Genomic DNA, 16,182 nt, shown 5'->3' with positions numbered 1-16,182 from the left:
ATTTGTACGTGATTGAGTTTGTATGTGTCTGAATGGAATTGGTTATTTAAAATTGGTTATTAGCTGGTTGTTTCTGCTTGTTTGCAGGTTGCACGGCCGATACCATGAAATGGCACCAAATGTTGTGCCCATGGACTATACAAAGGACCCAGACGTTAAACTACCTATGCAGCTTATAATAAACATGCCTGAGCTGAAGGTATTCCTTTTGACTGCTTGCAAACTGTATCTTAACTTCTGTAGCTCATCTGCCAGACTTTTTTCCAAAATTGACATCCAGAAGCGCTGTGGCATGCTAAGATCTTCCCCTTCCTGTTATTGTTCAAGGGCAAAACCAGCCTCAGAAACTGGAAAATATTCAGGTGAATGTCTTTCTTGCAGAGATAGTTAGGGTAGGTGTTAAAGGAAAAGAATAGAAAATAAATTTAGCAATCTTTGCTTTTTGTGTATACCCCCCATGGAAGCCACGTATCCACAAGAATCTCTGTGTGAAGAGCTGATTAGGAATCTGAAGTTCTTATCTCTGTCTGTAGGAAATTTGCTATCAGTGTGCAGAATCTTGCTAATAAAAAGTAAAGGTTTTCCCCTTTTTTTCTCAGCTACCCGAGGACAATAAATATTATTTTTCTTAATTATCAGTTTTCATTTTCATGGGGACATTACATGGTAGGAAGTGTAGAAACAGTCCATGTAACTGCAAATGAGAGAAGCAGTAGGTATAAGGCAATCAGTGCAAAAAAAATGGAGACATTATTTGTTTTTATTCTCAGTTCAACAATTTAATAATGTATGGTTTTAACAGGACAAATGTGGACTTTCAGCATTTATTTTTAAACAGTTAATTGAATTATGTTGTGTGTTGTCACGGTCTATTTTTCATGTATGCTAATTGATTGATGGAAACAATTATGTGCTCAATCTGATAGTTGCATGAAGCATTATTAAGCTTTTTAAGAATAAGGCTATAAAAACCTTGTAATTTATGGCTTTCCACTTAATTTTAATGATTAGAAATTCTTCTTTAGTATTGTATTTTTTCAAATATCTGGTTTTTTACAAGCAGAAGCCATGCTTTAGACATTCAGTTGCAGAGGACGTTAAGCCAACATGAAGTGAAAAACATTTGAATTAGATTTCAAGTTGAAGATCACAGAACTCTTTGTTCCTTTAATAGCACACTTGCTGTATGTTTGATTCTGGGATAATATAATTTATTGAACAAGAAGCATGTTTTGTTCATGTATGTGTATTAAAAAGTATTCGAGCAGCATTTCATATAAATGGAAACATTAAACACCTGCAAGCATTTAATTTGATAGAAAACCTTGGGGAAATTTTTATCCTTCAGTTATTCTTCAGACTCTGATTTTGCAGATGCCTATGGACAGCTTGGGTTTCTGAAGAAGCTGAGAAATAATTTAGAATTCTTTTTCACTGTAAGCATGGGCTTCTTCAGCAAAATATATTTATGCTTTTTCTAATGGCATCAGTATCCCTTAAGGTTTATGTTATCATCTCTGAGATCTTGATGGCACAACATGAATCCTTTGGCACAGTTCTTCAACTCTTCAGACTCTAACTGCCAGACCGTGAGAGTTGCTTTGTGACAAATCAAGGCTAAGCTTAGAAAGGGAAGTGAGAAATGATGATCACACAGAGTCTTTTTGGCTTCAGTGATAGAAGATTGAACACGTAAGGAACAACTCATTCTATGATAACTTTCGGGATGGAAAGCCTGGTACAGAAGCTGGCATACCAACCAGAAATTGTATACAGGATGGTATTTAGATTGAGATACAGGAGCATACCATGCTAGCTCTGCAAACCGAGGTGGCAATGACAGACTTGCTAAGAGGCTTCCATGTATGAATCATAATCATGTATGGATCATAATCGATCTACTGGCACCACAAGTCTGGGAGGCTTTTTCACCCTGCTTTAGAGGATGTCTCTAGGTAATGGAACTTGACTTTATGAAAGTGATAGAACAAACTCGGTGTTGAATTTGATACAAATTCTCTCTCAGGTCTCATAAGTCTGTGGAAGAACCTTAGAAATATTGCTGGCAAACCACTCATTTTATTTCAGGAATTTTGGGAGCTCACAGAGAAAAGTGCTTTCAAGAGCTACTGAGCTTGTTTCCAGTAAAATCCCAGTAGCAGGAGACTAGGTGATATTCCATAAGTCTTTCAAAGCATTGACACTGAAAGATGTTAAAGTGCCTGGGATCTTTGTTATAAACTGGGGCTCATCTTGCTCATGAAGCATCTTGTGAGCACCTGTGCAGACGGGTGTGAGGGGGAGAGTCTTTCCTCAAGAGTTTATTTTTGAAGTGACCTAGGTACTAACTTCAGCCCATACACTAGGAAAAAAGGCTTAGACCTTTGCAACTTGACCAGACTACCTAACAAACCATGATGGTGTTTTCTTTCTTTGGTAGATTTTCATCAAGGTGAAGACAAAGGCAACATTTACTTCTTAAAATAGAAATAAATGACCTAAATGTCTATTGAATTCTAATAAAATTAGTGCTAATTTCAATGCACCTGGCTTTTTTCATATACACATTACATTTCTAGTTACTGGCAATGTTGAGCTCAATGCCACTGCAGGTTCTGACAAATGGATAGAATCAATAATGCACTTTTCTAAATTAGATTCTGCTAATATAAAGAAAGATCTTTACCTCATGCATTAAAGCTTTGAGCCAGGTGTTTTGTGTTTCAAGGGGAAAAAAAATGCTGATGGTCATTCTCTTTAATTGATAATGAATTATTCACTAACTCCTGATTCTGAAAAGTTGAAAGTTGGGACAAGAAATAAATAAATAAAGAAGGGGAAGGTACTTTCAGTTGATTAGGTCTACCATTACACTGAAGTTAACAGAGCTACTTTACTCCATCAGTTTCATTGCAGTCTCTGTTCTCTAATTTTCACAATCTTTGTTACACTGGCACCAGTCTAATAAATTAACTTTGGGGCATCTGGACACCTGTGAGATGGCAGTAATTAATATAGCAAAACTTTAGCCATCATATGGATTGCTCAGTGTGGGACCAGGGAGAAAGCAACAGTGATATTTTTTAAAATTAAAACTGATTTTAGTCACATTATCACTGTCATTGCCACAGAGCTGCAGGTGGGAATGTAAGCTGGTGTCAGAGAGCCCTGTGGTGTTGGCAGCAGTGGTAGGTGTCCATACCCACATCCCAGACTGCCTCTTTCCTAGATTGTCGGCTCTCTGTGGGCACTGCAGTGAAGAGCAATCCTTCTCCCCAGAGCTGGGCAGCAAAGGGCTGCTGGAGGGGAAGCATTTTTGTTTCACTCACTTTACAGTCTGTGGGTTCCTGCGTTTTGGCTCACACAGGAACTTCACTGAACCTCACAGGCCTTGCCGTAAGCCACACTAGGGAGGTAGGTAGTTCATAAATCCACTGCTGAAACAGGATGGGCAGCAGGTACAGGAATCAGCCAGGAGCCAGCAAGGACACACAGGGAATGGGGACTCCATCTCACATTTCAGAACCAATATCAGCACCCTATTTGTAGTAAGTTTAAAAGTGCATGCAAGCGAGTTGCTTCAAAATAAAAATACTTTCCACAGTATTAATAGGATGAGGTTTTAGATGTGATTTCAGTGATTCTTCAGGTTCAGAGCTTTCTGTGCATTGGGCAATGACACCTGGGCTTTCCCTGTAAAGGGCAATGGGTAATGCCAGAGCAGGATGATCTCTCCAAGCCCCAGCGCTGCTCGGGCCAATTTTTGCCTCCAGCTCATCTCAGCACCCTTGCTGCATTCTGTTAGTTGTTCCTAGTTATGATGGGATGTTTTACTCCCTTCAGAGGAGCAAAACTTTACTCTGACCACTCTCCTTGCTTCTCTGAAGTCTCTTTATCAAATATCACAGGCGAGGGCTGTTTTCTCTGCATCAAACCCCAGGCCTGCACCTCCCCTGCAGCCTTGTCTGTACACTTCCCTGTCACTGTTAGGAATCAGTCCTTGTCACAATGCCTTATCTTCCCATGAGGTGCTGGTAGGTTCTGGAATATTTAAGCAATTCTGTATACAGCTTGAGTCTTTGGTTTTTTGGTTGTTGTGACTTCAGTAGACAGTCATTGTTGAACTTCATAGGCTTCTGCTCTCTGACAGAACAGAATGGTCTTTTCCGTTAAGACATAAATGTACCAGTTTAGCTCTGTCTTAGCCCTGGTTTCTGCAGGAATTTCTTAAATAGTACCCTGCAGGCACTGCAGAGAACTTTGATGACATTAATATAATCATAGACACATAAAACCCAAGCTATTGATTTTGAGGAAGAAGAAAATTAAAAAAAAACCCTGGCAAAGAAACTTGCTTTTCTTCTGCTCCAGGGAAAATTTGCTGTTGCATTTATTATGCTTCCCTTCTGAAGCACCAGTCTTTCCTGTGGAGCTTTGGTAAGGAACAATTTAGCTACTTTTATATTAATGTTTGTCTGAGAGCAATTTTTTTCCCCTCTGTTTTGGAATAACTCCTGAAATTTGAGGCTAATTTTTACCATTGCTGAAAAAGTCCTGATTAAAGCATCCAAAAGGATTCTGACTTGCAACAGTCTGCAAAATAGACTGCTTTGTGCTTTTAAATATATTCTCTAAAGGTCAGTGGGGACTTATATTCAAATACAAAAGGGAAAGTCATCATTGTGTTTCTGTGAATATGAAAATTAAGCAGCATTTTGTAATGACTCTCTGGTATCTCCAACTTAATTAACTTGACCTACCTTTGAACTTACTTGCAACCTCTTATCTCCAAAATGCAGTCAGCCTGTGGGAATAGGATTGGATGCTTGAAATTAATTCTTCAGACTACAAAACAGATAGAGCAAAAGGCCACCAGAGTACTTTCCTAGAGTCTGAGAAGGAAACTAGAGGACAGAAGAATATAACAGGTGACTTAGCTGCAATGCCAGGAGTAAACCCTCAAATAGTTTGTTAGAAAACTATGGTTGTGTTTTATTGTAAACTGTTAAAGGTCTGAATGTTTGAATAGATGCTGTGTGAGATTTAAAATGCACAGAAACACAATTATCAGAGTAAAATAAGCGTTCCTTGCAAAGATGGATTGCACATTTAGGATTCTCTCAAGCCCCTACAGCAACAACACCAATCTGCAAAAGAGCAGAGTTGGTTTTCGGTTGTAGCAATTCTTTATTGTTCCTGTCTCCCCTCTCATTTTTATCATGAGACTACAGAAAAAGCGTTTTAAGACAATTGTAAGTTTCTAGTTGTAAAAGGAATCTTTTTTTCAACAATTAGTGCTTATGGGAAAGCAATCTAGGAAAAACCAATATAATTTTCCCTTTTATTCCCTTCCCCATGGCTCTTCCCTTAAATATGATGGAACCCTAATCTGTGCTCTTTAGAGTAGAGGTAATGAAATTACAGAAAGGATGTGAAAAGTATCTGTGAAGGTAAACTAATACTTTCCATTGTGTAAGCCACAGATATACTGCCTGAAGACACATAATATGAGAAAGTTAAAGGAAAGAAATCAATAGGAGGAAAGACTTTATTTTTCATTTTGGTTTTAGAGATCCATTTGGCAAAGAGTTACTTAAGAAGTATGCTTAGGTTCATTTAATTCGTTCTTAATTCATCTGTATTTTCAAGACCTCTGACATGCCAAATAAATAACTCATCTTATGCAACTGCAATATGCTTATTGAGTCAGTGAGATCCTGCCCCAGCCTTTCTAAAGCACAAAGTCCAGGGCTTGATATTCACTGCTGATAGGGATATTTGCATCTCTCTGCTCCTGGTTCGTTACCCAATGCTGCCTCTAAGATGTCAGTTTACTACTGTTACCATGACACTTACTTCTCATCAGGTTTGTTCCAAAGAAAGCTATACAGCATTTTAGAAATGAAAAATAAATTCTAACATGTTTTGATGTCCATTCTGATGTTTGGCATTCTCAATCATTAAACATATCATGCACAATTTTTTGGTGTGCTTTTAGGAAGAAAGTGGGCCTTTTCATACATTTCAGCCCAAATGAATCTACTTTGGCTTATTTATAAACTGTCAGTTTGAAACAATAGAACCAATTGTTCCTCCCTGCATGTCTGTGTGCATATCCCACAAACAGGTATATGTGTATAACCACAGGTAAGTCCCACAAACAGGTAAATGTGTATTTCACAAATATTTCCAGGGACATTTCCAGGCATTTAAGCGAGATACTTTAACCTGAGTACCCACAGATGCACACCTGCTGTACCCACACATCATTCATGAGACATGAGTGATCACTTCATATCCTTTTACAGTGAGGTTCTCTCAGCCATCTGCCTGGGTCTGGGGTGTTATTTTTCATTCTCATGCCCTGGAGAGATGTGACCCTTTTGCTTTTTGAGGCTGCTTTTTATTTTCAGGAATCCCTCTTTTCTATTCTATGTAATTTGGTTTTATCTGGCCTGGCTTTGTTTTCATCTAACAGTGAACTCATTAATCTCCTATCCTTTGAAATCTGTAGGCCCGTTCCCAGTTGTGGATTCCTTCAGTCGTCCAACCCTGCAGGAGAATTTGTATTTAGTATTGACTACTTTATTGGGCTGTCATTTGAGCCCAAGGCTCTGTGGTCCCTACTTCATCTGTCCATAAAAACAGCCTTGTTCCTGGTCATTACTTTTTTAGTCACCATAGTTATGCCAGAAATGCCTTCTATAGATGCTTATGTTCTATGTGTGAATTATCAAGAAAGAAGTCAAGTAAACTGAAAAACAACAGTTTCTGGTTGTCTCTCAAATATAGCTAGTTTTTGAAATTTCATTTAAAATAATAGGATGGTTTATGAATACCTGTTAGGTAATTAAATTTACAGGGAAAAAAATTAAATTAAATAGAGATATGATTGAACTTCTGAGCTTTCACAGTACTGCTTCTTTAAAAGCCAAACAAAATGCTGCATGCATATTAAAAATAGTGAACCTGATATGCTGCCACCACCACAGCTGTATATATTTATGGATCAGTATGTTAATCAGTATGTTGGCTTCAGATAAGATCTGTAGTACAGCTTTAATGAGATGCTGTTCACAGCCCAAGTGATGTTTGTGTTCTGTTCATATTCAACTGAATTGAATTGCTTTTCCAAGTTTTATTGATACAGCTACAAATTATGTAGTGTTGGGGTTTTGTATAGCTCTGATAAAGACAATGGGTTTTTTCTGTAAAAGCATTTGTTTTGGATTTCATAGTGAAAAAGCAGTTTTTCTTATGCTTGCTCATGTGTTTATGATTTTAGAATATTGTCTTATTCTAAGGTTTCAGAATCATCTCCAGTGGTGATTCCAGTTCATTTAAATCTCTGGAATTTTTAGTCAATCCAACCACAGGTTGGACGTTGACAGTGTCAGTGAAAATAAAAGGCCAGAAGTGGTGCTATGCAGCAGCAAGGACTGCTGAAACGTCATGCTAAAGCATATAAATGTACAGTTTTTGATGCATTTTTGGGGAAAAAAAAAAGAAAAACATGTCTTTAAGGAGCCCACTATGCAATTAAATATTCATTCTCAGGGAGTCTGCAGGTTTGTTAATGTTCCAAATACCAGTCTATGTATGTCTTTCACAGGAGAATCCCTTCAAAGAAAGGATTGTGGAGTCTTTCTCAGAAGATGGAGAGGGGAGCCTGAGCTTCAATGACTTTGTGGATATGTTCTCTGTGCTCAGTGAAATGGCTCCCCGAGAGCTGAAAGCAATCTATGCCTTTAAGATTTATGGTAATGTGTGGAGGGGCTCTGGTGTGCTTTTCATGTTTGGAGTAAATGAGTGGTACACTTGGTGATCTTTGGTTCTTCTATTGTTTAGATTTTAACACAGATAACTTCATTTGTAAAGCAGACTTGGAAAAAACCCTCAATAAGCTGACCCGGGAAGAGCTGACAGCAGAGGAAATCACTCTGGTTTGTGAGAAGGTGATAGAAGAAGCTGACATGGATGGTGATGGGAAACTAGGATTTGCAGATTTTGAAAACATGATTTCCAAGGCACCAGACTTTCTCAGGTATTATTTTAAGAAAAACAGAGTCCCTTGCATACTTGCAGGTATGTTTTAGGATATCACTGTGCAGTCTAATACAAGAAGTGTCAGACGTAAGTATTACTAGAGAACTGACTAGGGGATAGCTTCTTACCTAACTCAATTTACTTTTCCAGGGCATATTCCAGTTCTCTCCTAATTTAAGACTAAGAGCTCAATGACTTTCAATAATCACCTTTCCTGCTCCTCCACCTGTCTTGGTGCAGTTCAGGAAAATATTTAGATCCATTATGAGCTCAAATTCAGCCTATAGCAAGGATCCCAGCTGTCTGCATAGGAATGTGTGTAAATATTGTATACATGCTACAAATATACATAGAAAGACGTTGATCTCTTTGCTGTGAAGGTGTTTTTGAAGAACTGTAAAGAGTCCTGCAGAACACAGAACAGCATTTCTTTCACGAATGAAACTTCTGAGGAAAGAGGTTAAAAGCGATTCAACAATCAAGCAGGAGCATGTGATTCTAGTGAACCTTGAGAAACATCAGCTTCTGGAGAGGAGACATTCAGTGTGAATGTCTTTGATACATTTCAGGTATTCCTTGACTAATCAAGTGTATCAACAGAAACCCCTTTAGAACAAGATATGTATCATCATTATGGTGAGGCTCAGCTCAGCAGGTATTCTAATATTTTGTTTACAGATACTTCCAGCTAAGAAATCATCTTCTTTATACTGCTATCCTTGTAGAAGCTGCTGGGATCAGGTCGGGTTTCTTTTAATCAATCAGAAGGCTGTGCTGCTCCTACAAATCTGGTAGAGAACAGTGATCAAATGTGAAGAATTGAAGGCAGATCTGAAGATTCAGTAGAAGCTTCAGAAGTAGAAGTCTCAGAAGTTTCCTGTGCCATGACTGACTTTACTGCTGTGTTGTAGAGGCTTGCAAACTGCTGACTGAGGATTCCAAGCTGAGGATGCTGTGCAGGCCAGTCGTTTCCCAAGAAAGTTGCAGAGAGGAATGTTTGCCAGTGTAGCCATTGGAATGACTGTCACAATTATTTTTCTTTTCCAGTTAGGTGATGTTTTGGGAAGATGAGGAAATGAGTGAAAATCACTGAGTGCTGGGTATTCAGCAGGGCGAGATGATGAGTATAAAGTGGGATGAAGTGAGATGTGTATTATAGATTAGGTAAGAGAAATTGGAGAGCACAAATAAAATCAAAGAACAAGGCTACCAAGTATTGAAAGACTGAGTGTCCAGCTGCTCAGTTTAAACACATGTTCTTGGATCTGTGTCTGTGACAAGACATCTCCTTCAGGTTTAAGATGGCAATGTGCATATTTAGGGTAGGTGTTTGGCATCCCTGACTTCCAGAGGAATTGTAACTTGCCCCTCCATTCAGGTTCAGGAGTTTAGCTGGGTCATGGGATTCATCTCTGAAGTACTCAAGCCTAAGAGCTCCTGGTGATATATAGAAGGGTCTCCTTCCACCTCCTAACCAAAACACTGGTTTAGAGCCTCTGGCCAGGCAGTTTCGATATAAAAGCAGCTTCTGTGGGGATAACAGTACAAAGAAAACAATTTCTTAGCTGGAAATATATGTAAAGAAAATATTAGAAATCCTCTGAAGAATCTGATGTTTCTTATGGTTCAGCAACATATGTCTTTGAAGCTATATTGGAAAATGAGAGTGTAATGGAAAAAAGCCTCAGAGTTGAGAATGTGTAGGTTTTCTAGTTTGGTTTCTGTTTTAATTTTAACAGCTGCAGGAAAAGAAAGTGACGGGGTCACAAGACTACTTTTATCTAACCAATTTACATGCAAGATTTGATACCTCTGCCTTACTGTGGTTTACTGTTCATTTTGTCTCTAAAGGTATTTTATTTTTGTAGGACATTGTTAGTTCTGTTTTTCCTGTATGCACTGCATCGCAGACTGGCATACTTGTTAATACTGAACTTCATGTTCTGAGGAGCTTTTTCTAATGTTTTAAATACTGGGTAAATACTGCATTCTAAAGAGAGATTTGACTTTTGGAATGGGATTCATTGAAGTTTAATGCCACAATAGGTTCACCAAAGTCTGACTGAGACTGAACCTAAAGAAGCAGTGGCAGGAGCCAGTGCCTGCCAACATGTGACAGACTTTGTGACGCGGGACAAGAGTGCAATTCCTGTAGCTGATCTCTCACCACAAAAAGCCCAGTTCTTTCTGCCATAACAGTCTTGGAAGCATTACCTATTCATTTACTGAAACAAAGCTTTCTTACATCTTTGTGAATTAATCTCCAGCTCTGCCTCTAGCCTCTCATTTTCTTCTGAGTTTTCAGCTGTAACAGTTGTCTTAAATAATAGCCTTGGGCTGTGTGCAGCCAAAGGGCAGGCAGGGCTGTGCAGCTTCACTGGGTAATCTACTACAGAGCATGCAAAGCACAGGAAGTGTCTGAATAGCAGATCACTGACCCTATATGCCAGTGGAAAACTGAACTAGCTTCTTATTATTGCAAAAAGATATAAAAACGTGCTTTCATCTCAAATAAACTGGCCATTTGAAATCTTAAGCAGATGTGTGGAAGAAATACCAACCCATCAATGTCCAGAGGCAGTCACAATTTCATTTGGTTTTGCTTATCTCCACTTTTTGTGCCCAGTTGAATGCATTCCAGAATTTAAATTCGAGGAAGCCAAAGAATCCAGTGATTTACACTTCCAGCTGCTCAGCAACTGTGAAAATGGAACACCTAAGAAGGAAAGCAATAGCCACATTGAAAATGATTGCCAGTGAGCAATTGCAGGTGCTGGCTAACTGCAGTTTGCAGGGATTCTGCTGTGAAGCCGTGGGCAGTCAGTATTTCTGAATATCTGATCCCAGAATACCATCCTGGCATGTGGTATGAGAGCCTTCTGAAAATGCTGAACAACTTGCAAGGCCCCAGATGCTTTGTATCGGTGGTAAAGGATTTACTCTGTTTTTTTCCTTTGGTCCCCACCAAAGCCACCTCTTCATATCATAAAAGGGGGAAATGTAGGATTCCAGGCAGTTAGGTTTTATCCCTGGCTCTGTCATTGCTTGAGCAGGTGATCTGCACCAAGCCATAGTACACTTTTTTCTCTCTGCTCACCTAACTTGTGACAAATGTTGAGAACTTTCATTCAGCTGCAAATGATCATCACCAGCAGCATGAGATTTGAAGTTGCTGAGGAGGAATATCTTCCTTACTCTGTGGAAAACCTTTGAAGGCCAGATTCTAATAGCAATATGTACTCAGGTTATGAAGCCCACGTTGGGGTTTTTTTAAGCTGTCACATTATCACACCTACTTAACATACACAGCAGGCCTTGACTTTGACACCATGATCCAGGTTTTGGCCTGCTATGAGCTGAAGTTCATCCACTCTAGATTGACTTATTTTCCTTAACTCATCACTCCTTTCTCAAACCTTGACTTAATGACCCTGTGTAGGTTTAATCTCCTACAGATAGCCTTTGCCAGCTTTGTGCTGCTGTCAGGCAAATGAAGATGCAGTAAAGTCTGTTGCTTGATTTGCACTGCTGTCGTTGAGGAATTTTTTCCAGACTAGAAGAAAACACTGTTAATCATTAACCACATCCATGCAGTTGGCTGTTATCCCAGAAGCTGAACTAAGCTGTAAATGATAATGACAGTTACTAGTTCAGAAAATTGGATCCCAATAGTTTTATTTCACTCAAAACTGTTATCGTTAAGAAGCTGCTTGTAGTTTAATGGAAGCATTGGCAGACTGAGCTGGCACTAGTGAAGTGTTCTGTTCTACAAGACTGGTTACGTTTTCCACAGGAAATTGTTTTATAAATCATCCTGGAAGTTTCAGCTGATTTGAATGCCTGAGGGTGAAGCGTGATGTAACAATAGGTAAGGAGTTTGAGAGGAATATGGCATTAGCAATACCTGGGAAGTGCCAGAACCAGACAGGGAAGGAACACATTAAACATTGGAAATGCAGCATTTCTGAAACTGTTGTGGGCCTTCTCCTAGCCACTGGTTGATTTTGTGACCCCAGTCCTACCAAATGCTGAAGTAAAGGAAGCTCCCTTAGAGGAAATGTGTCTCTCATAAGACTGTCCCAACATGCAGATTAATTGGTTCTTAAGGACTAATATTAGAGCTAGTGACTAACTGGCAAGAGATGGTTAGCAAAGAAACAGTGGAAGATAATAATTTTTGTCAGTGTTTTTTCAGAGTATTTTAGGTGCTTCTTAGCTGAATCTTCAAAGGCCAAAATGACACTCTGATAAAACCAGAATTTTTTCTGATAAATTGATTTCCAGTTAGGTGGATTTGGGTGGATTGTTTTGGGGAATCATGCCTCAAATGTTTTCACATATGATGTGATGGATTTTTAGCTCCTAGATATTACCTGCATGGGAGTTAAATTTTTAACAGCTTATATAGTCTCCAGACATTTCTTGAATTGTGAACAAGATATTTATAATTCTTTTATTTAGAAAACCTTAGTGCCAGTAAACTATTTGCATCACTATCTGCTTTGTCTCACAGTGCTTAGGCTGATGTGCCAGGCTGCTATACAGCATATCTTTTACTGTCACCTAGATTGAATAAACTCCTAGAGACAAGGTTCCTGGGCACCATGTTGAATATGAAATTTTATCTCCTCCAAATACATGCCACAAGCTTCCTTTAGTGAATTTCTGATTCAAATCCAATAGCCATAATTAAGTTGGAATATTCTTTTGGTAAAACAAAATCCGAACAGTGTGCATCCAAAAAGTCTGCAGCCTCTCAAATGTTCCAAAAAGCTTTTCTTTCAGTGTAGGCAATAGACTTACAGAATTTATATACAAAAATACATAATAATCTCTTCTTCTTTCAGTCAGTCAAGAAAAACTGTTGATACTGTCATGAGATTGAACAGATTGCTGCCCATAGACAGTGAGGTTTCAGCATACCCTCTTTAAATTGTCTCTCCCTGTCCTGCTGAGATGTTCATGAGCTCCTCTGAACCTGGTGGCAGTTTTAAGCCAGGCTGCTTGCCTGTATTAAAGAGCAAATAGAGGGTAACAACCAGAATCTCTTTGGCCCAACAAGAAAAACAACTTTACCTGCCTAATTTGTCTTGGTTAGGACCCAAATAGGGTGCCATAGCAAAAGTACCGTCGGGAAACACAGCTGTGCTCTGATGCCCTAGGTTTTAGCTTTTATACTTTTCCGATTCTGTACTGCTTTAGTATGTAGTTCTGAGCTTCATATTATGGGATGGTGAGCTCTCGTCACAGAGTGGGGAGACAAAACAATTCCTTCTCTAGGCTGGGGCCAAGGACAACCACCCAAATTTCAGGCCCAAGAGCACGAACAATGTGGACTGAAGAGAGAAAAACAAGAAGGATGGGACTCCATAACCTAGAGCTATAACTGGACAATTAACCCCCATATGCAAATGGAGCAGAACTTATAAAAGGGAGAGACCTCGTGACCTGTTGTCCATTTTGGTTCATCTTGAGTGTAGCCCTGGCTGGGCTTTTGTACTGCTCAAGGGGGATCTGTTGAGGTCTTTTAGTAAATCCCGACTTTATTCTTTAGCTCCATCTAGCCTCTGGCCTAGATCTGCTGTGGTACGGGATTTCTTCAGCCCGACTGGCTGCCCCCAGCAGCAGAGCTCTGGAATTGGGGTGCGGCTGTAGGGCACAGCTGCTCTAGGCACGGGGGGCTGCGCTGGCGATGGGACTGCGCTGAGGGCAGGGACAAGGAACAGGGAGAGGTCTCTGTATGTTTTCCAAAGGAGTTTATTCACAGCAGGGTCAGGGACAGAAGGACTCTGAACAAAGGCATACATAACTTAGAAATGGGGAGGATACAATCTTTAACCAAGCGGGAGAAGCTGGGGGTGGAACACAAGGCAGGGAACACAATGTTTAAACCAATAGGGGATTACAGGGAGGAGAAGAACTTGAACAAACCAATGGGGTTTTGAAGGATACAAAATTGATGGGGAAGTTTCTAGAGAAAGGGGCAGGCTTGGGGAGGGATTGACATTCAATGGGAGGAGGAACAGGGAACAAAAGGGCAGGTCTTCGGGGGGAGGGACAACGAGGGAAAACACAACAACACGGGGGGGAGAGGAACAATCCGTTGGTAATAAAATATGCTATAACAATACAAAATAAGGGGGGGTTCTAAAACTGACTACCAGGACCTAATTACAATCAAAACCACACACCTCAACATAGCTCAGCCTTCACAAGGCATCAGCTCTACAGCCAATTAATTGGGCAATTTAGACTTGATTTAATCCAGTATTGAGCTTAGCCCCTGAGCTAACATTTTCAGAAGATGGAATTTTCTCCCATGAGATTTAAATCTTCTTGAAGCATGAAAGAGGAAAGCAAATTTTTTTCACATAGTGCCTTCCTTTTTGTGCTTAAAGGAAGATTTTTTGCATAGTGACAAATGTGTTTGTATGTCTTAATCTTTTTCTTTCTTTTGCAGTACTTTCCACATAAGAATCTGAAGACGTTTCTGCCAGTCCAACCTTTCTGAATCTCAGGCACTCCAGGGATCTAGGAAGCCCTCTAAGGAGGGCTTCCTAGAACTCAGCAGAAAGTACTGAAAGAATTCTGGTCCACAAAGAGACAGAAGCATCATGTGATCTACAGGATATTTGGAACAGACACATTTTTATCTTCTCTGCTGGCCAAGCACTCTGGCGAAGATGGTTGGTTGTTGGATTGTGGTATTTCTTTTTTCCCCCCTTTTTTTCAACAGTCAGAATCAGAATATTATTAAAGGTATTTCCACAGAGTTTTTATATTTTGAATATTTAATACTGTTCTTAATAGTGAAAAAAACCCCAAACCAAAAAACTGAGAGATTAGCTTTGGTGTGTTTTCCAAGAGTATTTGAAAGAAAGCACGGGCCTTAAATAAGGAGATGCCTCTATCACTGTGTTGTACAGCTGGGATCTTGCATGGAAAATACCTGAGGTGAAAGAACTGCAGTCAAGATCAAGCTCCCAGTGTTGAAGACAGCCACAGCCCAGGTTTGCCTTTCAACCACTAAAGTGGCAACTGCTGGGTTTGGTGCTTACCTTCAACCAATATTTTATGGATTGTTGTGTCCTTATAAACTTGAAATATTTGCCTTTTGTATATGATAACTGTGTTAATTCCTTCCCAAGATAAATGTTAAAACTGTGTCCTTATTCTCAAAGGGGCTCCTGCATTTTACTCATTCTATGGGCAGATGCTGTTCTTGAATGGAGGAACATGGTCATCTGTAACTCATGAAGAAGTTGAAGAAGCACAGAACTACTATTAAGGACATGAAAATATATTTTCTTTTGAAACAAGCTATGCAATCTCTCCCATAAAATGCATGAATGCAGTTATATCTTTTTCTTTCCTCTGCAGCTGGAAATCAGCTAGATCTCTTTTTTCTTTTTCCTTCTTCTTCTTTTTTTTTTTTTTTTTTTTTTTTTTTTTTAATAATTTTTACCTCCAGTATTGTTTAGGTACTGGGACCTGAAGACAATCTTATATGTATTAATTATTGTACTAACAGTCAATAGAAGGGCTCTGTCACTTACATGGCTTCTGTATCAAGGTCATCCCAATTAAAACTTTTGAAGCATTCTGTTGTGCTTTGAGACTCTTTAGGCTGACCACATACTAATTTCCTTTCTGATCATTATTCCAATTACTATAAAGTTAAATCTTTCAAAGAATGAAATGTGTTACATAGAAAACTGTTAAGTAGAGAACCTAACCTGTTTATAATTTCTGTAGGGATGGTGATGCCTGTCTACCTCAGAAACTCTTCTGTGTGGGGAGCTTGCAGGGTAGCTTTGCTGTTCAGATTTACACACTACGAATAAAGAAGAAATATTTCTCTAGCAGTATGTGTGTACATTGAAAGTTTCAATGGAAATTTTGGATATTCAAAGTATTCAGGACAGACATGTCTAAGATTGCACAGTGAAAATGACAGTAATTTTTACATTTATTTGTAATACATATCTTAGAGCTATCATGCTCATTGATGTTTATAGCATTTTAATGCTTCCTCCTACTGATTTCTGTTTAGATAAAGAAATTAAAACCTGAATTCCTTTATCCAAGTTAAAATTAACAGAAATCAATCCTCAAATTAAGTTCTGATTGAGTAAA

General features: G+C 39.1%; 1 protein-coding gene across 6 annotated transcripts in view; it reads left to right on the top strand.

Moving 5' to 3' along the window:
* CIB2 (calcium and integrin binding family member 2) overlaps positions 1-15,911 on the top strand; it is a 39,643-nt gene extending 23,732 nt beyond the window's left edge. For 3 of the 6 annotated variants that reach the window (XM_059857875.1, XM_059857871.1, XM_059857876.1), the window contains exons 3-7: positions 88-199; positions 7,613-7,760; positions 7,849-8,044; positions 11,840-11,914; positions 14,507-15,911. In XM_059857875.1, coding sequence (XP_059713858.1) covers positions 110-199; positions 7,613-7,760; positions 7,849-8,044; positions 11,840-11,882 — 477 coding nt within the window. In that variant the 5' untranslated portion in view covers positions 88-109 and the 3' untranslated portion in view covers positions 11,883-11,914; positions 14,507-15,911. The remainder of the gene's footprint in view (positions 1-87; positions 200-7,612; positions 7,761-7,848; positions 8,045-11,839; positions 11,915-14,506) is intronic. The other 3 variants (XM_059857872.1, XM_059857874.1, XM_059857873.1) reach the window with 3 other exon arrangements.
* Positions 15,912-16,182: the final 271 nt, after the last annotated feature.

Source organism: Haemorhous mexicanus, chromosome 13 (genome assembly GCF_027477595.1).
Source record: "Haemorhous mexicanus isolate bHaeMex1 chromosome 13, bHaeMex1.pri, whole genome shotgun sequence".
NCBI classification, from domain to species: domain Eukaryota; kingdom Metazoa; phylum Chordata; class Aves; order Passeriformes; family Fringillidae; genus Haemorhous; species Haemorhous mexicanus.
Note: the sequence above shows the minus strand (reverse complement) of the source record. Positions and strands in the feature narration are given on the sequence as shown.